The sequence below is a fragment of the Athene noctua genome, chromosome 6 (assembly GCF_965140245.1).
Source record: "Athene noctua chromosome 6, bAthNoc1.hap1.1, whole genome shotgun sequence".
NCBI classification, from domain to species: Eukaryota; Metazoa; Chordata; class Aves; order Strigiformes; family Strigidae; genus Athene; species Athene noctua.
The window spans coordinates 17,757,184-17,783,827 of NC_134042.1; the positions used below are offsets into that span (position 1 = coordinate 17,757,184).

The following is a 26,644-nucleotide window of genomic DNA, read 5'->3' on the forward strand; positions in this document are numbered from 1 at the left end:
AATTTTGTTATCAAGAAGTGGGAAAGAAAGGCAGGAGAGCACTGCTATACAATATGAATATGGAATTAAGTCACTGATAAGGATGGAAGTTATCTTTTTTAAACTTTCTCAATATTGACAAATATGTGAAATGTCTTAGAGTTTGTAAGGTAAGATGCACAATCGTTGCAAACCCTAGAAAAATGAAAAGGAGGTGGAATATACATGTTATGATAGTATTCATTAAAAAAATGATAATACAGCATTTCACATTAGAATTTACTACTGTAACATCCAATATAAGGTGAAAAATGCCTTTCTTTTAGATGAACTAGGTGGCAGGTGGACAGGAAAGATTCTAGATCAGTAACTTAATGAGCTATAATATTTATAAACAGTTTACATATAACCATTTAATTTTACATACGGAGTATTTATAACCAGGCGATCCCACTGTCCTTTAATATCATCTTCAGATGGCTGTTCAGTTATGTATAAACCGTCAAATTCCAGCTTTCTAGCGATCTCCTTTTCTCTCTTGAATACAACCAGAGGGACCTATGAAAAATGACAGTGGACATCTTTGTCACGGTTTACATACTTTTAGAAACCATGCTATCTACCTACATCATTAAGTACTGTTTATAATGCTACATGACCACTTATCACACTAGCACCTCCCACCTCCCACAAGCAGACCAATGCCTATCCAGTCGCTGAGCAATGGCCACCTTGAAAGTCAAGCTCACTCACCACCACGCCCCATTTTTACTGCTGAGCACAACATTACATGGCATGGAATATCTCTCTGTCTGTTCAGGTCACCCATCCAAGCTATGCCCCCTCCCAACATACCCACTGGGGGATGCACAGAGAGAGTGAAGCAAAGAGAAAGCCTTCACACTGTGCATGCACTGTTCAGTGATAACCAAAAGGTGGATGTGTTACCACCACTGTTTTAACTGCAAATCCAAAACACACTGCTATGAAGAAAGTTGACTCCATCTCTGCCAGACCAAGCAGAGGAAATGCTCCAGACATGAGGAAAACATCTACCTATTGAACAGTGAGAGTTTGTAACAGTTAGGTACAAATAGGTATTCCAGTATTGGCTGCAAAAATCACTTTAGGACATAGTTAATGTTCTTTAACAAATAATAGATTAATAATAAGGTTCAGAACTTGCCTTTAAGCAGTAGTATCCAATCACACAGACAAAGGAGATGATAGTATGAATAACTGCCAGTGCTCTGAGAGCAGGTGCCATGTAACCTGTACTTTCTTCTAAAACAAAAAACACCACGCCCTCCTCCTCTTCCTCGTCATCAAAAGAGTTCCAGAGATTAGAATCTTCCTCTACTTCATCAAGTGGCTCTTCTGTCACCTGACAGAAATTCAGGAACATTGAAAACACAGAACAAACTTAAATGCTTTTCCTTTACTAAAATGACAAATGATGTTTGCAAAGCCTGCTCATGGGAAGATGATAGAGCATTAACTTTGAACAATAATGCCCTTCATTTTCACAGCAGAACCCTCCATATCATCTCATGTCACTGAAAAGGGAATCTAGAAAAAGAAGAACAGGCATACAACTGTTTACAAGTCTCTCCTTTAACAGTGCCATAGCAAAACCAAAACAAACAATGAAAAAGTCATGCAAAAATGGAAGAACCAAGCAATGACAGGGTTATCTAACATGACTGAATTTAGGGTTTGTTTTGTAATCTACGTTGTTCCTGATAATACTAGAGTCTAGGAAAAAAAAAAGTTCTCATGTTATCAACTTGTACATTGTTCATATATTTATATTTCATGACTTAGTTTAGAGCTTAATACAGTATTTTGTAAATATGCCAAGCCATAACTTCCACCCTGTATCGAAAAGGGGAAAGTCAAAAGGGCCAGATTCCAGGATAAAGGTAAAGGAGGACTTTTCTTACAAATCTGTATGGAAAGGAGAAAAAAACCTGAGGCTTTTATGGATTGGAGTTTTCCTGGATAGAAGCTGTCAAGATTCAGGAATAAAATTAGTGAAGGCTGCTGAAGATGTTCTACTTTGTGTCATTGAGTTATACACCAGAATCTGAAACCACTCAGTAGATTCAGGTAAAACCCTAAGATTACATTTAAAGTATGGATGTATAACGTCAGCAGTGATATAAAAAAAGCACTGTAGCCCACTATGAAAAGGCTTCTTTTGCTTTATATTTCTTCTGCCTGCTCATACCAGTCAAAGTCCCAATCCCAGTATAGAAATATCTTCACAACAGTCACTAACAACTGTATTGGCAATAATAACAAAGAAAATGGAGCAAATAAATACAAAAACTGAATTATTCTCTCACATGAAAACATAGAATAGGAAAAAATTATACATTTTATGTTCATTAGAGATTACTAAATTCATTACAAAATATGAAAAAAGACATTAAATAAAGCAAGAACTTGCCCCAACATGCCAAACCTCAGCCCTGAAAGGCATGAAAAAAAATTACAAGCAAATCAAGTATAACTAAAATTTATGAGCTCATGTAGTGAAATTGAGACATTAATCTGATTCTGAAATTATGTATAAATGATTTCCCAGTCAAAAATTAATGTAGTCAGTAGGGTTCTTCAGATAAAGCAGAAATATAATAATGAAGAATAATCAGGTGAACTGAAGTATCTTTAAAACATGAGAGAAAAAAAATGAACAGTTTTGACGTTTAAATTAGTTGGATTTCAAATTTTCCGTGATAAGATTAACAATCCAAACAATAACAGAGTTATGTGAGTAAATTAAAAAATGCCTAGAAACACAAGCTCAGCTATAAAGGATGAAAGAAATCTGTTCTCATTCAGCCTGATGAAAACAAAACCAGAATAGGCTTAAACTCACAAATTTTAGTAACAAAATTTAAAATATTGTTATAATGACTTTATATCTAATTGCTTTAGTTCATGTTAGAAGCACCTGTAATAATGGCTTTATTAAACAAGCCTTGAAACCATCATTAAATATTCCTCTGAAAGTAACAAAAAAAACATTTAAAGAGCAATACATAATCTTACCTTGTAAAATAGAAGAATAAAGTTGATGGCAAATGCAACAAATAGTGCAAGAAACCTTAAGTTATAAAAATTTCTTGCCAAGTAGTGCTGAAACAAAAAAAAAAAAAGGTGGCTTGTAGCTAATATCAAGATAAGAATAGTAGGCAGCAAGGTTTCTAAGAAAACAACTGTGTTGACTTCATACACCAGTTATAATGAGCAAGGGCATTTCTTGGCAGCCTATTCTCCCATTTCATGGTAAGAAGGGCTCAACAGGGAAGACTGATCTAGAATATTAAGGAAAACTTGCTAGAAAGAAATCTGGAAAAGAAATGCTAGAAAACTGGAATAAACTACTTGAGACGGTTTCATAGCGTTTATAATTCGATGTTTTTAAAAACAAAGAAAAATCTTATAGAAAATAGAATTAGAGATTCTAGAAGTTAGATTATGGAAAATAGGGAGCTCCTAACAGGGAGCTCTAGAAGTGAAGCTGTCCTGTTAGACCAAGATAGGAGAAATTACACACACAAACACTCTATTCATGTAACTCTGTGAAGTATTACAAAAATCACAAAAGACTGAATACAGCCAGTCATTTGAAAACTCATGTCAATGTTCCTTTTATGATGATATTTCTCCCTTCAATATCACACAAGTGTTCTGTATTACAGAAATAAAAAATTCAATTATTAAATAATTTAAGAAAAACTTACAAGCATTTTTGTTTGATAAATTTCCAAAGCTTTGAAGAAGTTAGCCATAACAGCCTCTGGTTTCTCAATTTTTTGTCCATGCCTTCGCTTCTTTTTCTTCATTTTTCCCTCTTCTAGCTGCTCAGATTGTACTTCCTTTGCTTTATCTTGTTTCTCACCATCTTCCATGCTAGAAAAAACATTGTCTAAACAAAAATACCTACCCAAACTTCTGTATTGTAAATGCATTCGTTTAGAAGGGATTCTAATTCGCAAAGTTTGGCTTTGAAAATTAATTTTGACACTGGGAGAAAAATGATTGTAAGTAAAAGACTTGAGGTAGACGGTAAACCCAGAGCAAAAAAAAGTGACCTTCCTTCAAACAATATGCAAGAATAGAGTTGTTGAGGGGAGATTAAAAGGGTCAGAAGCCAAAAATCAGGCAGAAGTTACTGTGCCATGTGTGCAGTGGATGTTTGCCAAAACCAGCAATGTACATATATGCTCAATACAAGCAACATAAAACTTGTAAGAGTTCACATGTACTTTCTTGAGCCTGAGGCTGAAGAAGAGAAATAAAGCTTTTGGGATTTGGTACACAGTATTATAACTGAATCACAGTATCATGAAATGAATTAATTTCAGTCAAGACCATCACTGCTGTTACAGAGGTGAATGAGTAGTAACAAGGAAGTTGGCTTCAGAGGGTTGCACCTTACAAAGAATGTAGATGACGACAATCATTCCCTCTGCACCACTGAAATGCCTTTATGAAAATTAAGTATAAAGACTGGATGTAGTAATAGGGGAATTCAATTACTAAACTAAAAAAAAGCTGAATTTGCATATATGTAAAAAGACTGTTGAGGCATCGAGGTGGTTGAAAGTTTAAGGCATGAGGATTGCAAAATGCCGTACGTGGTTCACTTTATCACAGCACTGCTGCAGTGGGAATCATATGATGGGTGTCTGTGAATGTGTTTATCTTCTACCAAAAAAGTCCCTGTTGTGGCCTCAGAAATGTAAGCCATTTAAACTCAAATTTGTAAGCTGAATGCAATTTGAATAAATTGCGAAAATACTTGAGAGAATTAATCATGTCAGACAAGAGAGGACAACAGGGAACAGGAAAAGTAAGTCAAATAAAATAACAGAGATAGAAAGAGATCATGCTTATGGAAAAGAGGAGGTGAAAAAGCCTATTAAGAAAATGAGTTGCACAGGAGAATTTGGGCAAATTCCGAGATATTTATAAATTGCTTCACTGAAGGAAGCACTGTTGAATGTGCTACTAGTGTCTAAATCAGGAGATCAAAATCAGTCAACAAAGGTCCAGCAGTGATATAATGTAACAAAATTTTTAATAAGGGTCATTTGATCAGTCTAAATATTAACCAACTAAATAGTACATTGTAATATGGTCTAGATAAAATAGTTTCTGAAACTGCTTATTTTGAAGTTAGATTCTTACACTGAGTAACACTCATCAACAGGTTCTTTGGATACACAGTACCAAAAAACCCCATAGAAGAGTGTAAGTCACTTGTTAATTACTGGAAGTGCTCTGAACAATGACAATCATATGTTTAACATCCGTGCAGGGATTGAAGAGAGAGACAAATCATATCAAAACAGTTCTGGTACAATAAAATGCAAGAAGGGAACTTTGAAAGTGAAGAAGTATGTTAGACACATCCTGAAAGGTAATAAATAGGAAATGGAAATATACTGAATTATCGTAGATAGTGTTAATGGCATACTTTAATGAAGTAACAGAAAAAAAAAAACACAAAAAACCCCATTTAAATGCATGCATATGTAAGCATACATATGTGTCCACATTTTTGTCCATGTATGACATACATATATGCACATACACATGTATGCATACATATACACAACAAATATATATATGCACACACACAGAGAAAAAAAAAAAAAAAAAAAAAAAAAAAGGATACTTTTCATACAAGCTATACAAAATGTATTTGGTCCTAAAATATTGACCCCAATGGCACACTTAAAGGATTTAACTTCAGCAGGTAAGAGGAGAAAGATAAATGACACTGAATGAAGCATTTTAAACATGAAACAACATAGAAAACAAAGAAAAAAAAAATCAGGTATAGTTTTGAATATGTAAGAATCTCTATGAGATCTTTTGCATGTGTCTGCAAGTATTCTAATGGTGCTCATCAGACTGCAAGCCTACAATGTGGCTACAGGTCCAGAAAGACAGCATGCCCCTTAAAAGTAGGATGCTGCTAAAACTAGGTAAGCATTTTAAGTGTTGTTTATATGGCTGCCATATGTAGGATGACTGGACAAAGGAATGTATCAGCTCTCAAGTTTACAACTTGAGAACAGATAAAAGAGCAATAATGAAAATTATTGGGTTAGTCAAATCTTGTGTTTCAATGATCAACTACTGTTGTCTGAAAATTATAGTGGGTAGCAGGGAAAGTGTAAATAGCAGTAATGACAAGAGGCAGAGGTTTTTTTCAAGCCTGATGCTCATTTTTAAAGGTAGTTATGGGAATTTTTAAAAAGACAGTGGCCACAGATTTATATATGCAGAATCGTCAAGGGCCACAAAAATCACATTGCCATTTTGTTGCCTACTGAGATGGTCTGCCACCTCTTGGGGACTGTGCTGCTTCTCAAAATACTGATGAGACAAAGTGTACATAGCGTGCTCTGAATACTGAGCAGTGCTTGGATTCTTCCTGGCCAAATTACCTAGCATTAGGAAGTATCAAGGAATTAAACAGGAGCTGTGCAAAAACAACTTACTCAGCCTTCTCAGCTTCTGCCTTTCTTTCTGTTTCAGCTTCTTTTGCAATTTCAGATATCTGCAAAAAGTATTTTAATTGTCAAAATGAAGCCATTCAAATAAAATTTTGTTAACTTTAGTTACTGTTTTCTAAGAAACAAATAAAATAATTACCACACTATGTATTTTATACCACTTTGCACTTTTCATGTGTTAGATTTTTAAAAATAGCTCAGACTAGATTTTAAAAGTGAAAACTGCAGAATTCTTCAGTATTTTCAGTATAGTGTTACCAATATTCTTCAGCTTTTTTCAGTATAGTGTTGTTAATGTCGTAACTAGCCCAGTTGACTGAACAATTTAAAGTAATTATACATGGTTATCAGACAGATTATGTTACCAGTTGAGGATGAAAGTAACTACATCCAGATCATACCCCAATACAAAAGTCACTCACAAAGACTCAGTGAAGTGATTGGTTATGTGGAAAAAGAGCATCGGTTTGCCTAATTCCAAATATGAAACAAGGAATCACTGATATTCTGTGATAACAATGATAGCATCAAAAATCTGAAAAGATCAGATATTACAAAACCCAATTACTTTGTCAAGATCAACTGATGCCATTGGAAATAGACACATTTTTAAATAACTTCTACTTATACGATGCTTTCTTCAAACTATTTCTTTTAGGCGGGTTGATGGTTCATTAAAACTTCAGTGGCACACCTCACAACCATCTAAGTATGTGCTTACAACATTCCCTTAAGATCAGGAAAAAAACAATATACTATTTTACAGATGGCTAAAGAAGCTGGGGCCTGGATTTCAAACACCTTTAGGCTCAGCATTGCAAGACCAAACTAAACTCAAATACAGTTTGAGTATCTAAGCTTCACTAGAAGTTAAAGAGATGCAGGCTCCGAAGTCCTAGATTCACAAATGAATCTAAAGTGTCTAAATTTGTTACCATTCACTTTAACAATCTTAACTATCTTAATGCTTTACCCTCTTCTGTATTCCCTCTAAGTGCTTAGACGCCAATTGTCTATTGGTGGATTCTCCTGTGTTTCAGGTTAATACATAAATGCAGTTATCTAAGCTTATTCCCCACTACTCAGCTGGATGCCTCTCTCTCACACATAAGTAGTGAAAGAATTGATAAAAGAATTTACTAAATCAATCTTGCCTTTCTTATCACACCTCTTATCTGTGGAACCTCATTGACTACACATGATGGAAGGAACCTCATCTAGTACATGTGATGGAAGCATGTGTATCTCTTCCACAAACAGTTTTCTCTAAGATCCCAAGCTGGTGGAAGGCAGTTCAGCAATCATTTAATGACACCTAGTTCTTCTAAGGGGTAGGGTTGGGGAAGAATTAATAAATCCCTATCCATCCTTTACATCCCTCTATTATATGCTCTCTCATTTGTCTCCTTTACAGGCTGAAGAGCCTTATTTTACTTAATTCTATACACAAGATTTGTTCCATATCAAATCAAATTTTGGTAACTTTTTGACCCTTGCAGAACTTTTTTCAGTTTTATCACATTCTTTTTGAAATGGGGGATCCTGGTCTTCAAGACACAGATATACTTTGGGTTCATGGAGAATAATAATATTCAGGGTGTTTACTCTCTGTATTCCTTTTTGAACAATTCAAAATTTCAGCTTGCTTTTTTCATGTGTGTTGATTGACATTTTCATTGAACTAATACTTCTGTACAGTTCTATTATATTCCCAAGATTTCATACCCAAGCAGTAACAACGAACTCAAAATCCAACATTTTACATGTAAAATTATAACTTTTCCTCCCATATATATAATTTCACCGATTTTCCTCTGCTATTTCAAGGGAACTTTGCAGTGAGCTCTTGATTTTTCTGCTATGTATAACAGATTTATCAGCAAACTCTGATTACTCACTTCTTTTCTTATTTATGAACCCGCATGGCTCTCAGCACAGATTCCTGTGGAACTTCACAGTAAAAACTATGTCCTAACTATCTTCATCATATATAATTCCATAGGTTATTTTGTCGTTTCTCTGGCTATATGGTAATGTTAACCTTATCACTACACAACTGCTTTTCCAGTATATAGAGGCAAATTTCTGTTTCTATCCATTTGTGTGAGGGGTTTTTTTTTGTAAATGCTTAAGAAAAACAGTAACTTCCCAAAGTGAATTTTTGATTCTTACACTGTCCTTCCTTCTTTGAGCTCTACTTAATAGTTATATCCAGTGCTCTAACTGGATTACTTGAGCTGTTCATATACACAATGTGAATAGAAATTTCTGTAATATAGAATTAGTGTAAACATTATTTTGGTAACATTCACTAGATAGCATATTAAAAGTAAAAGCTGGATAAACTGTATATCTGGCTTTGCATTAATGATTCAAAGTATCTCCATAAATTACTGAGCATTTTTATCAATAGTTACAAATAAATCCGAGAGAAATATATAAATCAAAGTAAAGCAAATTCTAAAATATTTATTTAGTCATATCTGAAGCAAAATTGTATTCCACTATTCAACTATTGTTGAAGAAAACTCAAAAATATTTACTCAGATCTGCTAAAATCCTTAAACTAAAATAGTATTTTTAAATACCAACCACATTACATTTATGCTAAATAAGACAGGATTTTAAAAGACTGTCATTTTTAAGTGCACAAAGAAAAATGAATTAATAAATAAATAAGAAAAATAAATGAAAAATATAGTTTGATCTAGGCCATAAACAAATCTTGGAGAAAAACATACAAATGAAGAGGAAATAATTAACTAAGAAGTTGTACAATGGAGGTTTATCTTGAAAATATCTGGAAAGCATACCATAAAAGGTAGATTAATGATGAGAGGAAAGATATCTTTGAATAATAAGTAGAAACAGATCTGAAGTAGAGTGAAACATAATGACTTCCAAATATGAAAAGTGCATTTGGGTTTTTAAAAATGTATTGAACTAAATGTAAACAGAATGACAAATTATATTTAGCTCAGCTGAGTGGAACAAAATATATTGGTTATAAAACGGTGTAAAAGCAAAGAATGATTATATGATGAACATTAAAGTAACAATATATTCAGGCAAAATTATTTCAAATACTAGGAAAAGGGATATTTTATTGTATGGGATCAGTAGAGTATGTAGAAGAAAGATGATAATGATAAGGCATCATTATAGAGAAAGCGAATCATAAAAGTAATTGAAATATACTGTGAAAAAAGGGGTATACCGAATAAACAAGACTGCAAACCATTTAAAGCAAGAACTGCCTAGAAAGCTGCTAGAAATTTTTGTTCTGAATAAAGTCCAACCGAACAATAATAACAATTTACTGCAGTGAAAGCTAAACTACACTGGACTGGATTTTTCAGCCATATAAACACTCCTGTTTGTTTTTAAGAGTACAGATTATAAATAATGTTCATTGAGAACATTCTTTAATCATTTAACTGGCAAATAACTAATTTGCTAATAGAAAACTCATTATTATTATTATTATTTTCTGCAAAGAAACACAAAAACTCTTTAACATACCTGTAATCCCTTTTTCTTCCGAACCGTGTTTTCTAAAGATGACTGGATATCTGTACCAAGGATTTCTGCAATATCTCCAAGTCCAGCATCATGACCATGTTTTGAGCCACCTTCTTTCTTTGTATGAATGCCAAAAATGTCTGAGATGATGTCAGTTTCTCCCTTTTCACCCTTCACAAACTGCACAAGTTCAGCTCTGATGCCATGCTCCGTGCTTTCAGCTTTTTCTGCTTCCATAACATCATCATGGATTCCAAACTGTGTTGGGTCAGGCATGTCCCCTAATATTTTGGTAACTTTAATGTTTTTGGCTCCTTCAACCAGGCCACCCCCAAATACAGTGCTCCAAAGAATCTGGAAAATTCCCCACACTATGGTGAAGAACAGTTGGAACATCCCTACAAATAGGATCCAGAAAAAGGAGAAAAACACTTTCACCATCTCTTTTACTGTCATCTTTTTCACTTTCCTGTATTGTTTTCTTAGGTTCTTCACAGTGACCATTTTAAAAAAGTTAGCAACATTCTTTTTCACCGCAACACAGGCCATTGCAAAAGCTGAAGCAGATTCCAGGGACTTTCCTTCTTCCTCATCATCTCCAATATCCACTACATAACAAGGCTCTGCCTCTTCCTCATCCTCAGGCCTCTCAGATGAATCCGTTTCAGAGATCTGGGATGCTAACTGCATTTCAAAGATTGTGTCTTCACAGAAATTCACAAAGAGTTCCATTTTTTCTTGCTCCCCACCTTCATTTACAACATCAAATATGAACTGCCTTTTGGATTCCTTCACCTGTGGCTTCTCCCACTGCATTCTACTTGATTCACTGATTTCAAAGTAAACTCTTTCTATTTTCTTTGCTCCACCCATTATTTCAATACGGCCAAGGTATGGTTCGAAGTAATTAAGAACACTTTCCGCAGGTTCAAGTAAGCTCTGAAGGCGTGAATCATTAGGCATGTGCTCTGAAAGGTTTGTTAGCAATACTGCTACATTAAATCCAATGTCTTTGGCTGGTTCGTGAAATCTTTCCACAAAATCAACATAGTTAAACATATCATTTTCATCAGCTTCTGCACAGGACAGCAGGAATTCTATCTCTGATTGTATGTATTGTTTTTGAGCCTCCATTGATTTCTGGAATTCCTTCTTTGAAATGATGCCTTTACCGTCTGGGTCATGCTCTTTGAAAGCATCTGAGTTAGTCAGATCTTTTAACTTGAGGAACATGTCAAAGAACTTCAGAATCATTTCTACATTGCTAGATGATTCTACAAGCGTGTCTACCATTTGTTTTCCAATAGTTCCATTTACAACGTTACCTAAAACAGGAAGTTATTTGGCATCACTACATTTTAAATAAACACATTTCATATTCATGCTGAGAACAGAACAAAAATGTTCTTAAATCTTTGTAATTTTTCTTTCAACATGCTTTTCTGTAGCAGCCTTCTTTTTCATGACTAGGTATATTCCAGAAGAATCATCAAATAAATATGGAAAAGTTTTTTTCCTGGCATTACATAAAGGCAATTAAAAAACAGCTTGGAAAGATAAATGTAATTATCATACTTTACATTATGAAACTGAAATAATCATATTTGGCCATAAGAAAAAACTGGTCCAACCTTCAAGCAGTGACAAGAGCATCACTACCATATCCTTTAGCAGATCTAGCAGTTCTTTAAGCAATTCAATCTGAGCAGAGTCCTGCAAAAAAAATGGAGTATAAGGTTCAAGGTTGGGGTTCTTTTGTATTTATCTGGAAAACTAAATATACTTAGAAAAAAACTATGCAGGATGGTCATCTAAATGTAGTTTACATTCTTCAGCAACATTTCATTGTCATTTTATAATGATTACTGTCAGAAGTGTTATACAATACGAGGTAAATTTACTACAGCAGAGGTATTAATTCTATAAAGATAAGCTTAAATAAAGCATTAAGGAGTACCAAAGCGCAGATAAGGGACAGCAGAAACTCACAAAACTGGTTACTCCACAGATCTGGCAGTATTTGTTTCAGAAAGAATCCATCTTTTCTCACTTCACAGGGAATATTTATTGGCATAATGCATTGCCACTCAAACAGAGATAGAACTGTTTAAACTTTAGTTTTACTACAGAAAATCTTAAGTCTAACATGGATTTGTGATCTAAAAACTGTTAAGTAGTCTCAAAATTCATATATACCTCTGTAGGGTGGGAAGAAATCTTATGAGTCAGTCAGAGGGTAGCAGACACGCTGCCTAAGAGTGAGGAAATGACTCTCTGCACTGCTGCGTTCAGTGCCTAAAGGCTTGAGTGTATGGGTACATTAAGCAGAATTTGCAGAAGAACACAGAAGCCTGAAACTGTGAAGAGAGGTGGGGTTCCACAATGCCCCGCAGAGTGAAATGAACATGGCCTCTTGCCCTCCTGCTCAGTGCCTGTGATGAATTAACTGGACAAGTTGACTGACTGTCACATTCCCTCCCTCTTTGAATCTTTCCCAACTTTTCTCTTGCCCTACTTAGCTGCAGCATGGGAACCATGCTTTTAATGATGCTTCTGTTCTGACAGATCATCAGGTCTTGGCAATGGGGAGGAAGGGACCAAATTGCCACCTTCGTTATCAGAAAGGTATAAGTTGGAAGCAGTGAGCTTGATATTAGAAAAGGTGAGTTATATGAAGCTGCTAGTCCTGAAATTCAGTCTTGGACCTCTAAATTACAATAGGCCCATGCAAAACCACTGAGTATCAGCACATTAACGACAACTTTCAACATTCACTTGACTGTAATTTATAAACATATGGAAAGAAGGATTACTTGACTACTGAAAATACCTGTGAAAGTTTCATCTGCATATTGGCAAAGACATGAAGAAAGCCAACAACTGCATCCCACAGCCTACTATGAGCCAAACTCTGCTGATTACCTATGCAAGGGCCCTAAAAAAAATAAGAAAACCACATTTTTTTACTTCTATAAAATAACATAAAACAAAACAAATAAAACTATTTGATTTCCTAAGATTTCTCCCTGAAAAAATAAAAAAACCCCAAACTTCAGTCTTCCATGAAGCTACATGAGAAGGGTTCCCAAGATCTCTTTGGTATCTAGTGCATAAATACTAGATCATGTCATGGTAAATATGCAGCCATTAACATGTTTTAGTATTAACTTTACACTGGGCCTGTGGTTCCACATAACTTTATCAAAATTAGGAAAGATAAAGCCAAAGTATTTACAAATTTATGATCAGGCCATATAATCATAGAACTTCACTGTTAGTACCTTGAACAAAACATATTGTTTACCTGGATATATTCTGTAAGGGAATTGAATATCTGTTTGGTGACAGCCAAAGCTTTAGAGAAGTTACGTTGTCCTGATTCATCAATGAAATCCTTTCCTGAATAGTACCAATAGAAGTCACTGATTGATTCCTAAGAAAGAAACAATGCTATATTTTATAATTTTGGATTCTGCACGCAATATTTATTGCCTGCATTTGCATCACCAAAAGTTGAATCATCAGGAAATGAAATCTAGTACTTCTGTGAGAATCTTTCTCATTACATTAATTTTTTGCATGTTTATCTAACTGTGCTCTCTGCAGAATTGAACAATGAAATAAAATAACAAACATCTGATTTTACACAGAACTCTGAAAGTAATCTATTTTAAAATGAAATATGAAATTAATTAAACCAGCATTCTTTATTTTAGATATCTCTGAAGAATACATTTTCACATTTGATTCCAATAAAATATGAATTTGTAAAAGTGAAGGAAAGGCAAATATGTTATTCTTCATTTTCCTGGTTTTAGCTCACCTGAAGACGCAAGAGATAGTCGACTGTACTAATAATAATATTCACCGTTGTGGTGTTGCCCATCTGAGTACGCAGGTAATTCTGAAAATCTGAAATAAGAAGTGATTTGTACTTGGTTACCATATATAGGAATAAAAAATACAAGGTTATTTTCATATTTTCATGGAGAATACATTCTTTTTCGGTATCTTGTTGGGTACAGATGCTCATGTGGTGGAAATTGAACTACAGTAGATCACAATGTAATTACAGCTGAAGAATTGTTATCCACATGACTTGCGATAGGCTTTATTATTAACGATTGGCATAAAAACTAAAACTACATTAAGACTTAAAAATTCAAATTGAACTCCACAATTCAGATTTTTGACATGCCAGTTTCACCTCAGAAAACTAAATTAATTGGAAGAAAAACCATTAGAATTGGTTCTATTCAACTCTAAGAACAAACTCCTCACATACCTTCCCCCAAATTAATTCAGTTCACTTACCATTGTTATGCCCTTCACAGAGCAGTTGTAAAAATCTGAATAGATCTCGAGTAAATTCATCATGCTGCAACACTTTTTCACCTTTAAAATATATAAATACAATGATTACGTGACAACCGTTATGATTAAATATGCAGAACACATAATCTTACAGCAACTTTTAAAACTGGAATTCTAATAAAAAACAGTATTATAAAAGCGTTAAAGCAATTTAAAAGAAACAGACTGATAATAATGAAAAGAAAAACTGAGACAGAAAAAGCAAAGCCAAAATATTTAGCACTTCAAATGCATCCATGGTTAAAAAAAAAAAAAAAAAAAAGCAACAAGATATATATCTACTAAGTAATTGGTTAGTCATAACTAAAATCATGCCTTAAATATGAATGACACTTCTTTAATAAGCGTCAAACTGTTTATCCAAGCTGAGCACACAACCTGCTGCAGACCATAAAGCTAAACCTAAAGATATCTGAGAAGATGCAAGGAAAGATTTCTTTCTGTATTTGCAACACATTTTTGCAACAATAGTATCGAAAACTGTAAACCCAAACCTACCACGCTCACGAACGATGACTGTGGATCAAAGAAAAATAACAAGAATACAGGATAAGAATATTGGAAGTTACAATGTATTTCTTAGAAATTATTGCTAAAGATTTTGTAAATATAAAGCATATTCAGAACTCAAACCCTAGAATTACTTTTTAGTAAGTTTATCAACAGAAACCTCAAGCACAGTAAATAACATTTCTAGTTAAAGAAGGAAGCACAAATAATGTTTTAAGCACTACTGGAATCAATTTCATTCTACTTACGAGTTCCTTCTTCAGTAACCATTCCCAGGCCTTCTGCTTTATTTTGTCTCTCAAACGCATTCAAGTCAAGAACACTTACATTGAGAAAAACAAAACAAAACAAAAACAAACAAACAAACAAAAACAAGAGGAAAAAGTACTATAGTACACAATGGAAAATTATTTTCTTCTAGGAAATCTCTGGACACTTTCAAGTACTAGTCTTGCCCCACTGTGACATGCACTGCCTCATATTTTCTTTAATATGAATATTAAATAAAATAACTTGGGATGAAAGTAAGGGTCAGTGTCCATTTCTGAAATGAGTATCAGCTCAGATCTTACCTCTTACCTAACTTCACTTCCAGTAACATCATTCACGGCTTAATGTGTAAATGAAAAGCTGAAAAGGAACCTGAAATATTCCTCTTTATATTGACTTAAACCTGCCTGCCAAAAGGACATTACTGCAGTTATTTCTCAGTCACCCTATTTCCCACTAAATTTTCACTATTATTTCTATTATATTGTTACTGTATATATTATACATGATTACGTTATTTAGAATATGTATGGAATCTCTGGTTCCATATTCAGAATGACATAATTGGAGAATCCATATCTTCCAAGGTCAAAATACAATGGTATCTGCATTTTTTTTTTTTTTTTTGCTAGCTTGGCATAGCCCAGCATGTGAAATAGCAATGATGATTCTTCTCACCACTCAGAATACTTTCATTCAAACAGTCCAAATAATTCTATAATTATCTAATTTTTTTTCAGTTAAACAGCACTTCAATCACATATTCTACTATCTAATGACATCATTAAAACCAAAAGCATTTTTAAAAGCATCATTTTCATTCTCTTGTTGGTGTTCAAGTCATTTAATCAAAACCTTTTTTAATGAAGTACTGAATAATACAGATGAACAATTGGTTATATCATCTCTGCAGGTCCTGTTGGAGCAAGTCCTTGCCAAATTGTTCTACATAAATGGAAAAATTACAAGATAGATGTTATTTAACTAGGCTGCAACTACTCAGTGATAATTTCTGCAGTGCAGGTCACCATTCCTTCCACATTTTTTCCTGCCTTCATACAGCTTCTCCACTTCTAATTCCCAGTCTACTCCTTCAGAACACTTCTGTTGCTTTAAAAGGCTAAGAATAGGAGGTTGTCTACTGTAACAGTAATCAGAAACACTAGCAGTTTTCCACCTTCTTTATGGGAGTCCTTTAACTAATTTGAACTTCTCATTTATCAAGCTAATGGACTACCGTAGTCTCACTGGACACATGCCATCTCTAACAAAGCTGACAGGTATGCAGAGGTTTCAGATGAAGAGACAGAGATTATTTCATCAGAAGTGTACAGAAAATGAAAGCTCAGTAAAATTCCACTGGCCTGTCTCTCCCTCAGTGATGGCTTTTCTCCATCCTTAGAACCATCCAGAAAGAAAACTTGAGGTATCTGGGACCAGTAAAGGAGCCATTACATTTTACTTTTCTGCCTCTCTGAACTAAACCTTCAAAGGCATACACAGTCTTTGCTTTATTTTCTCCTTTGGAAGAATATTCTAAAAGACTGACATACTGTTCCTCTGATTCACACAGATTTTCCACAGAAGTTCTACAATCTGTGACTCCCATAATTTAAATCTTACAAATCCACCTGCACTGAGCAACAAGCCACCAACTGAATAAAACTGGAAGTATAATAATACAATTTATGCTTTTTACCTGCAGGACTGCATCAAGCCAGAGAGACTTTGAAAAAATCCAGCATCCTTTTTCTCTTTCAGGTAGTCTAGCATTTTCTAGTGGGTATAAATTTTTTGGGAAAAAAAATAAATCTATATTAACATTATATGAATTAACAATGTCCTGATTTACCATTCAACATGCAAATCATTGGCAAGCAATAATATCATTGTACCAAAAATACCCTGATATTTCTTCACTGTTTAGCTTAAATTTAAATGCAGTAAAACAAAAGCATGACAGCACATTATAATTCTCAGAATTAATTGCCTCCTTTATACAAAGAAGGCTCATACTAGTAAGAAAAGCTTTACCTGTTGAACTATGGTATTCCCACCATTTAGAATAGCGATACCAAGTTTTAGTGTTTCAACAACCATGGGTCCTGTATGACCTGTTAAAACAAGGGTACAGTCATGAAAACTTGCAGTTATGACTACTCAATCAGAAAAGAAGTCTGGAAATTTTACCTGTTATAGTTGTGGTTAACATTTATTTTCTTTCATTATATACCACATATGTATCATAGGTATAATGACATAATACACTGTGTATCACATCAGGAGAGACACTGGAGCTGAGTAAGGCAGCCTGATCTGCTCCCCATGTAACAACCAGCACAACTAAGAAAAGGCGACGGATGACAGTGGTAGGTGACTCCCTTCTGAGAGGTACAGAGGCACCCATCTGTTGACCTGATGCACTCCGGAGAGGTGTGCTGCTTACGAGGGGCTCCTGTCAGGGGTGTCACTGAGACACTACCGAGCCTCGTACAGCCCACTGACTATCATCTGCTGCTGTTGTTCCATGTGACACCAGTGATACAGCCAGGAGCAGTCTGAGGAGTATCAAGAAAGATTACAGAGCCCTGGGAGTGGCAGTAAGGGACAATGGAGTGCAGGTAGTTTTTTCATCGATCCTCCCGGTCAAAGGGAAGGGATTTGAAAGGACCGGTTGAATCTGACAGATCAACAATTGGTTATGGGACTGATGCCACAGCCAGAAATTCAGCTACTTAGACCATGAAACTCACTTTGAGAAACCTGGTCTACTGAGGGCTGATGGAGTCAATCTGTCAGAGAAGGGGAAGAGCATCTTCGGACACAGGCTTGCCAAACTGGTGAAGGGGGCTTTAAAGTGAAGTTGCTGAGGGAGGGTAACCTCAATCCATTCCATTCTTATCAGTTTGACGCCAGTCCCACCAATAGATTCCCAGAGCCCAGTGAGGGGTCACAGGTCAGCAGGAGAGCAGCCAAAGAGCAGCACAAAGGAATTCCAGGCAGTTCACAAGCCCTGGGGGACTTCAACCACCCCAATATCTGTTAGAGGGACAACACAGTAGGGCATAAGCAATCCAGGAGGTTCCTGGAATGCACTGATGGTAATTTCCTTCTGCAAGTGATAGAGAAGCCAACAAGGAGAGGTGCTGTGCTGGACCTTGTTCTCACCAACAAGGAGGGCTCGTGGGGAGTGTCAAGCTCAAGGCTTGGCTGCAGTGACCATGAAATGGTGTAGTTCAAGATCCTTAGGGCAGTGAGGAGGGTGCAGAGCAAGCTGGCTACCCTGGACTTCAGGAGAGCAGAGTCCGGCCTCTTCAGGGATCTGCTTGGTAGAGTACAATGGGATAAAGCCCTGGAGGGAAGAGGGACACAAGGAGGCTGGTGGGTGTTCAAGGATCACCTCCAAGCTCAGGAGCAATGCATCCCAACAAAGAGGAAGTCAGGTAAGAACGCCAGGAGTCCTGTGTGGATGAACAAGTTGCTCCTGGAGAAACTCAAAACACAAAAAGGAAGTCTACAGAGGGTGGAAGCAAGGACAGGTAGCCTGAGAGGAATACATGCCTTATATGACAGGGTTACAACATTTGTGGATAAGGGAAGAGCAACTGATGATATCTACTTGGACTTGCACAAAGCTTTAGACACTGTCCCACATGACATCCTTGTCTCTAAACTGGAGAGACATAGATTTGATGGATGGACCACTCAGGGCATAAGGAATTGACTGGGTGGTTGCACTCAGAGTTGTGGTCAATGCCTCGATTTCCAAGTGCAGACCAGTGAAGAGTGGTGTTCCTCAAGGGTCAGTATTGGGACTGGCGCTGTTTAGCATCTTTGTGGGTGACGTTGACAGTGGGATCGAGTGCACCCTCAGCAAGCTTGCCGATGACTCCAAGCTGTGTGGTGTGGTCAACACATTAGAGGGAAGGGATGTGCCATCCAGAGGGACCTGGACAGGCTGAAGAGGTCAACCCATGCAAACCTCATGAAGTTCAAGAAGGTCAAGTGCAAGATCCAGCACCTGGGTCAGGGAAATCCCAAGCACAAATGCAGGCTGCGGGATGAGTGGATTGAGAGCAGCCCTGCAGAGGAGGACTTGGGGGTACTAGTGGGTTGAAAACTGACCGTGAGCCAGCAGTGTGCACTTGCAGAACAGAAGGCCAACCATATTCCGGGCTGCATCAAGAGAAGTGTGGCCAGCAGGTCGAGGGAGGGGATTCTCCCCCTCTACTCTGCTCTTGTGAGACCTCCCCCCTGCAGTGCTGTGTCCAGCTCAGGGCCTGCAACATGGGAAGGACATGGACCTGCTCAAGCAGGTCCAGAGGAGGCCACAAAGTTGTTCAGGGGGCTGGAGCACCTACCTTATGAGGGCAGGCTGAAATAGTTGGGCTTGTTTGGTCTGGAGTAGAAAAGGTTCTGGGGAGACCTAATAGAAACCTTCCAGTACTTAAAGTGGGCTACAGGAAAGCTGGGGAGGGACTCTTGATCAGGGACTGTAGGGATAGGATGAGGGTTAATGGTTTTAAACTGAAAGAGGGCAGATTTAGATTAGATATAAAAGATGTTCTTCCCTGTGAGGGTGGTGAGGCCCTGGCACAGGTTGCCCAGAGCAGCTGTGGCTGCCCCCTCCGTGGCAGTGCTCAAGGCCAGGCTGGACGGGGCTGTGAGCAACCTGGGCTAGGGGAAGGTGTCCCTGCCCATGGCAGGGGGGTGGAACTAGGTGATCCTTAAGGTCCCTTCCAACCCAAACCAGTCTATAATTCTATAACATATGCATAGCATTATACATATGTTTATCATGTATACTTTTACTACGCCACAGAACATTACCTTTGCTTGCACTAATCATCTGAAGAACCATCTCAGCAGCTCCACGATCATGTAAGCGTGCTTGCTGATAGAGAGTTCTCTGTTTTTCCATTTCTTTTTCCTGGGTTTGGGAACAAAAATGAGAATAGGATACAGACTGTAACTGATTCAGGAAAAATAGGAAGATGAGAAATCTGAAGTTGTTGAAGGCCATCAGCCTCCATAATCCATGATTTTTTTGATTCCAAAACTTCATATCACAACATCTTTCCTTTATATGAATAACCTAGGAAACCAGCTCAATAAACATTGTGTTATTCTTGCATTTATTCTAGTGGACATATTTAAAATACTTGAACATTAGACAATGAGTAAGAAATGTTATTTAAAGTCTCACCTCAAATGTTTTTTCTTTTTCTTCTTCTTCCTCTTCTTCTTCTTCCTGACAGCTCTTTTTATGTTAGAAACAAATCACAAGATTTTGCTTATTATGAAATATAATGCCTGTTTTTACTACAGTATTTCTATAAATATGATAAAAGAATTCAACCAATAATTAAAGGCATTAAGATGATTTTAAATCCCTGTAACTAAACATTTGTGCTCATCCACACTAGGAAGTGTACAAGTACTTCAGGGCATTCGTCCAGCTACATATACACCCTGTAACTACAGCCTTATACAGCTTATAACTACATGCTATGTGTTCTTGTGTCATGTCTCTATTTATATCCATATTATTTATCTTCACAGTGAAACTCTCCTCATGTGTTGGCTGTAATCAATATGTTGCAAAAACTGCCAACTTATTTTTGGCAGACTTCAAATATTAACTCCCAAATAATTACCGAAAGAATAAAGATAATTAACATGTTAAAACTGTTCATGAGTTAATCCTGTACAAAACAAAGTGCCAAGTGGTGTCAACAGGACTGCACCTACTAGAATTTTGTCATATTAATGTAAGAAATTTCTCATTATACATATAATTCTGAACAGTATTTTGCTTCATTAAAAATATTGAAATTACTGTTATCAAGCAATCCACTTAAGAAACAGAAGGGAAAGGTTTAAAACCATCTGAAATGAATGGGAAGTACCCGAGTGAAGTGAGGAATGGAGCTTGAAATTATATATTTACCTTTGCCATCATAGCGGAATAGGCAATATATAAAGGATCATCTTCTAATTTGCTATAAAAAGTAAAAAATATTTTAAATTATTTTACGATGTAGTAATAAAAATATGTCATATTCCTACTAATATTTAAATATATTTTTTCTGAAAGGGTATTTTATTAAATAATATTAAATACACATATCTATCTGAAATGCTATTAAACTTAAAAACCATATTATAAATGTATTTTCTTATCTCAAACCAAGTCTGTAACTTTTTAATTAAATAATTTAGAGGTATATTTGGACATTCAGTCATGTTGGATAAGCAGGGATCCCGGGCTGTTGCAAGTGCAAAAAAAGTATTATAGAGTAACTGTAACTGTCAGATGGCAATATTACGTTAGTCATACAGAAAGAGTATATGAAGCACTGGAGAACTCATATAAAATACATATTCTAATCAACTGTCTAAATTCAAACCGGCACTGAAAGAGATACACACTAATCATCAATTAAACCTTTTCTGACATACTGAATAAAATGTAATGAATACAAACAAAAACACAGACTTACTAACACCAGAGACCAGGGCAGGTACTCTGAATGAACCAACAGTTCCTGTAGACTTCTTGTTTCTATGAGAATTCACGCTATGCTATTTCTGTATTGGGTATTTACCAAGCTTTTAAAATGTCAGAAATAGTCAATATAAAGGTTGTATCAAGTTAAAATACATGAAAACTCTAATGAAACTGAGAGGCAAAAAAGTATTCACCATACACAATAAAGAACTGCAGTTGTGTTAAATCACTTCTGTAATGTTACTAGAAATTCAATTACTACTACTGTTACTAGAAATTCAATTACTGTGTGCCTTTTACTCAATGTGCTTTTTAACACAGCTCTTTTTACCTTCTCTCTGTAAGAGCACTGCGACTAAAATAGAGGATAATCTGATGAAGTGGATCAGGTTGTTTCTTCTCGGTCTCTTCCTCTTCCTCTTCCTCTTTTTTTGGAGGTGTCTGTCTCAAGATTTATATCAGAATATACAAATTAAGCTTCATGAGTAAGAAAAAAATGGAATAACTAAGCTTAGGAAAGGATTTAAGTAATTTTATTCTGCCCAATTTGTATTAACCTCCAGTATTCATTTTATTCAGCAGTTTTATAGCATAAACTGCAACATTATGTGCCTGTATGACTCAGAAGGAGAGTATCTGATTATTACTCATATTTGATAGTAACATTAGAAGTTTCTCATTTGCAAGGTATTGAGAATGAGACAGTGAAAATCTTAGGGAAGCCTTATTCAGCAGAAATTACATGTTTCCAGTAGATTGGAATTGAAAGAAAGTCCTGGATCAATTATTTAGCAGAATTATTGATAAATTGAACTATTTTTAATAATGTCATCAGATACATCATGTTCAGATTACTGTTTAGTACAATACTTTTGTATATCATTTCTAGGTAACCTTGATTCAGCAAATGTAAGGACTGCTCTTATAGTCAACTTCAAACATTTTTTGGCAGTTTGAAATGCAACACAGCCAGCACTGGCAAAAGAGCAGTGTATCACCTTTACCTCACTTGTGTTATGACCCCTTTGTAGAGTTTGTAATTATTGTAGAATTATTCTAATTATAGTAATAATTGTAATTACAGAAGTTCAAGTTAATTCTCTATTAAATCTGAAAGAATTGTAATTAGTTTTTTGATTAATGGTCTCATTCCTTCCTTTAGAAAGAAGCAACAAGTCAAACAAAGACTGTGACCATATAATTGTCCAGAATATGAGAAGAATATATTAGCTGACGTTTTGAAAGATCTATACAAGTGGGTCTTTAAAAAGCACAACATGACTACTTTTGCTAACACTGAAACATCTGATGCCTTCATGCATTTTCATGTTATCCATGAAGATATATATTCATTTTCATGGTGTTTATATACCATGGTAATACGTCCCTTGGAAGTATTTTAGACAAACTAACTATAGAGAGGGAAGAGAAAAAGAAGTATTCTTTCTGAATCAATATTAAGTAACAAAAGTAACAAAGCTGAAGCTTACTGATCACTTTTATCAAATACACATGTAAACTAAATTTTTGCTGAATATGGCTGCATATACTTACTTATCCTTACAACGTATCAACAAGAAAACAGCAAAATTAATTTGTATCAAAGCTGAAAATGTTAAAATTAAATATTATGCATCAACAAAAATTTTAAAAAGGGGAAAAGGATCAATTGTGTCAAGCTTTAAATACCAGCAAATAAAATATAGGAACATAGGAATTACCATAATGAAAAAAATAGTCTGACACTTCATCTAATCCATTTCTCTTCCCAAAAATGAGTATCACATAGTTTGTCTGAAGGCATAAACTACCTTAATGCACTTCAGTGTGCATCACAGGACGAATGTCTTTTTGACCACAGCAGAAAATGACCTTATGCCCTGAAGCATAAGGATTAATATTTTATAAGTTTATGCATATGCATACAGTACACCAAAATTCAATATAGGTTATAAGAGATACATAAAATATACACTAAAGTGGGCAGGGAAAAATATGCCCAATTATGTCAGTACTTACAGCCAAATCCTGAACTAGTTTCTCCTCAAATGAATATTCCTCTGTTTCTATCCAATAGTTCTGATAGCCATGGAGGAAGAGGTTAATAGAACGGTGCCTGGGGGGGGGTTGTGAAAGTGAGATCAAGAGGGGTAACGGAACATAGTATAACAGCTCAGGTGGTTAATGATTAGTAAGGATACATATTTGTACAATTCTGATCCTCTGATTGGTCAGTGAAACGAAATACAAAACATAACTAACACTCAGTGACAAATCTGCATGTACTTTTGAACATTCTTACTTTTTTTTAAATACACATGTATATATTACTTTTTGTTTTGAAGGCTTTGGGAGTGCTAATATACATTATATGTGAAACTGCAGGACTGAAACCTTAATGCAAGCATGGGAAAAATACACACTTGAACAGACTGAGAATGAGTGGGTGGGATTTACACCTATGAGATGTAAATCTAGTTTACTAGATTTAGGACATTGAGACAGCAGAAGTTGGCCATCAACACCAAAATAATAATGAAGTGATTTCCAGCATGCTATCTGCAGACAATCATTGCCTTCTTCCACAGAGAAGCATAACCTCAGCTTCTTTCCTTTCAGTTCCAAATCAGGGAAATGTTAATGTGTCCTCAAAGAAGCTGGATTAGAAATACATAAAACTTGCTCTAGAAAATGACTAATTTTAGAAAACTCTTAGGCATATTAATTCCTCATATACAGTATTAATTCATTTAACTTTCCACAGAAAACACAGCTCATGGCAATAAGACTACACCGAATAATAATTGCCAAACCATTGCATCTTTACATTACATTTGGGGGAGAAGTTTTGTTTCGATGTGCACAACGTGAAGGTATGAAGGTTGTTCCACACAGCCTTTTCATTTACTTTTATCCTGCACCACTAACAAAAGCTATACATATTGGCTGTATACACTATGATGTGTTTAAATACACTGTGCACATGAATTATTATTTTATAATGGAATAGCTATTGAGCCAACCTTCTAGGCTCTCCGGCTGGCGCTGGTGCCATTTTATTTTCAAATTTCAAAAACTGACCAATCAGAATCCCCTCTGAAAATTGTACAAATTCATGTTTTATGATAACATCAAATCATGGCTGGGAAGGAATAAGTGTGCGCATAAGCAAGAGGCTCTCCACAAGTTACATTACCGTTAACTTGAGTATAAGCCTGTCATACTGAGTTTTTTCATGTACTTTTTCCAGCCAAACACGTTGAAAGGTGCTCAGGAAGAAATTGCTAATTTTGTGTCTGAAGAAAAGCATATAGGTTTTCATTGAAGAAAGGCACAAGTTAAATTCAATAAAGTAGTCAGAAAGAATGTATCCGTAAACTGTGTATGAAAAATTGCCATGTACAACTTCGCTGTATCTATGTGCATATACAGATGACAGACAATAAGACAAATTTTTTTACAAATTAATTTCCTTAAGACATCAAACATAAAACCCACACATCTCAAACATCACATAAGACACTTTTTAAAGCCATGTACATTAATTAAACACAGAACATGAAGAATCAGTATTTCCTAACATAACTGATTTTTTTTTTCTTGAAAAATAAAAATATTTTACAATAGAACTATTTCTTTTGTATCTCCAAGCACTTCTCAGAAAAGGGAGTACTTCTACAGTAGAAGTAATTTTTCTATGATTTAACAAACACCTCCACATGAATAGACATTTCAATTTCTGAAATAGCTTACTGGAATTCCTAGAACTGATACATATAAGAATGCATTTTGAAGAAAATTAGATTAAAATTTGAATTTAACATTAAATTATATTAAAAGACACCTAAGTCTCCAGAAAACATTCAAATAAAAGAGCTCATTATTCACGGAAGATATTAATCTTTTCTAGGATAAGTGAAAGGGTACCACAATTCTTGCTTACTGCCCTTTAAATTAATTGATTCTAGCATCAAATTTAGAACTAACACTCCCAATATAAAACTATGACTAAAATAAGGAAATATACAAGATAAGGAGAGCTGCACTTGAAACTCTGGCTCAGGGGATTTACATAGCTCCTAGAATTAATCGTACCCTGCTAGAAATGTCTTAACAACACAATCAATTTAAATGATGGAGATAGTTACAGGTGCATAATACTGTGATAGCCTTTTTTTACCATCAGAATCCTATGATTTATCTAAAAAAATATATGTCTATAAACTAATTAATATTAAAACTTTGATCTGCACTTATCCATTGAGCAATACACCTAGAAGCCCCTGTTCATTGCAAGGGAGTTGGACTAGAGGACCTTTAAAGGTCCCTTCCAACCCAAACCATTCTATGATGTTATGATTCTAAGCTTGAAGCGTCACACTCTTGCCCGTTTTGAAGTGCAGATACCACAATTAATTGGCTAAAATAGTTTAATGACAGATCATTTTTAGAATCTACAAGATGAAATAACTGGAAAGATTTGCCTCAAGTTCCTATTTAAATTAGTAGTAAACTCCACCACAAAATCTACCATAAATTTTGGGAAGAACTAACCTCAATATTTTAACACACAAAAGTTTTAAATGAAAATTACAGATAATGTAAATGTTCTACTTCAATGAGTATTACTCCATATTTTCTTGAAAATGAAAATACAGATTCATAACCCATTTTGCCCCTTGGCAAGTGTTCCATCAACCTCAAAAATAATAGATAAAAGTGGGGTTTATTTTAAAGGCAAAAGTAAGATGAACCACTTTGATCATCTGGGTGATTATATGTATTCCAAACATTTTAAGAAGTGATAAATCCATATGGTTGTAAAAAACCCAATGCTCACAAAAATGTTATACTGAAATGGGTGCTGTTCATAGCACTTCCTCTTGTTTTTCCAAACACAATTCTTGAAGATGAAATGGTTGATGCTAGCCAGTTTGCT

At 35.4% G+C, this 26,644-nt stretch overlaps 1 protein-coding gene across 1 annotated transcript in view; it reads right to left on the bottom strand.

Annotated features, from left to right (window-relative positions):
- Nucleotides 1-26,644, bottom strand: part of RYR3 (ryanodine receptor 3) — a 241,883-nt gene that overhangs the window by 14,970 nt on the left and 200,269 nt on the right. Inside the window, exons 75-94 of the mRNA XM_074909779.1 lie at nucleotides 23,725-23,821; nucleotides 22,037-22,146; nucleotides 21,145-21,196; nucleotides 20,401-20,454; nucleotides 20,025-20,124; nucleotides 17,229-17,308; nucleotides 16,894-16,970; nucleotides 15,173-15,246; nucleotides 14,913-14,930; nucleotides 14,355-14,435; nucleotides 13,864-13,952; nucleotides 13,345-13,473; nucleotides 12,871-12,975; nucleotides 11,672-11,753; nucleotides 10,041-11,365; nucleotides 6,504-6,562; nucleotides 3,732-3,900; nucleotides 3,037-3,123; nucleotides 1,166-1,363; nucleotides 407-537 (exon numbers count right to left, since the gene is read on the bottom strand). Coding sequence (XP_074765880.1) covers nucleotides 407-537; nucleotides 1,166-1,363; nucleotides 3,037-3,123; nucleotides 3,732-3,900; nucleotides 6,504-6,562; nucleotides 10,041-11,365; nucleotides 11,672-11,753; nucleotides 12,871-12,975; nucleotides 13,345-13,473; nucleotides 13,864-13,952; nucleotides 14,355-14,435; nucleotides 14,913-14,930; nucleotides 15,173-15,246; nucleotides 16,894-16,970; nucleotides 17,229-17,308; nucleotides 20,025-20,124; nucleotides 20,401-20,454; nucleotides 21,145-21,196; nucleotides 22,037-22,146; nucleotides 23,725-23,821 — 3,117 coding nt within the window. The remainder of the gene's footprint in view (nucleotides 1-406; nucleotides 538-1,165; nucleotides 1,364-3,036; nucleotides 3,124-3,731; nucleotides 3,901-6,503; nucleotides 6,563-10,040; nucleotides 11,366-11,671; nucleotides 11,754-12,870; nucleotides 12,976-13,344; nucleotides 13,474-13,863; nucleotides 13,953-14,354; nucleotides 14,436-14,912; nucleotides 14,931-15,172; nucleotides 15,247-16,893; nucleotides 16,971-17,228; nucleotides 17,309-20,024; nucleotides 20,125-20,400; nucleotides 20,455-21,144; nucleotides 21,197-22,036; nucleotides 22,147-23,724; nucleotides 23,822-26,644) is intronic.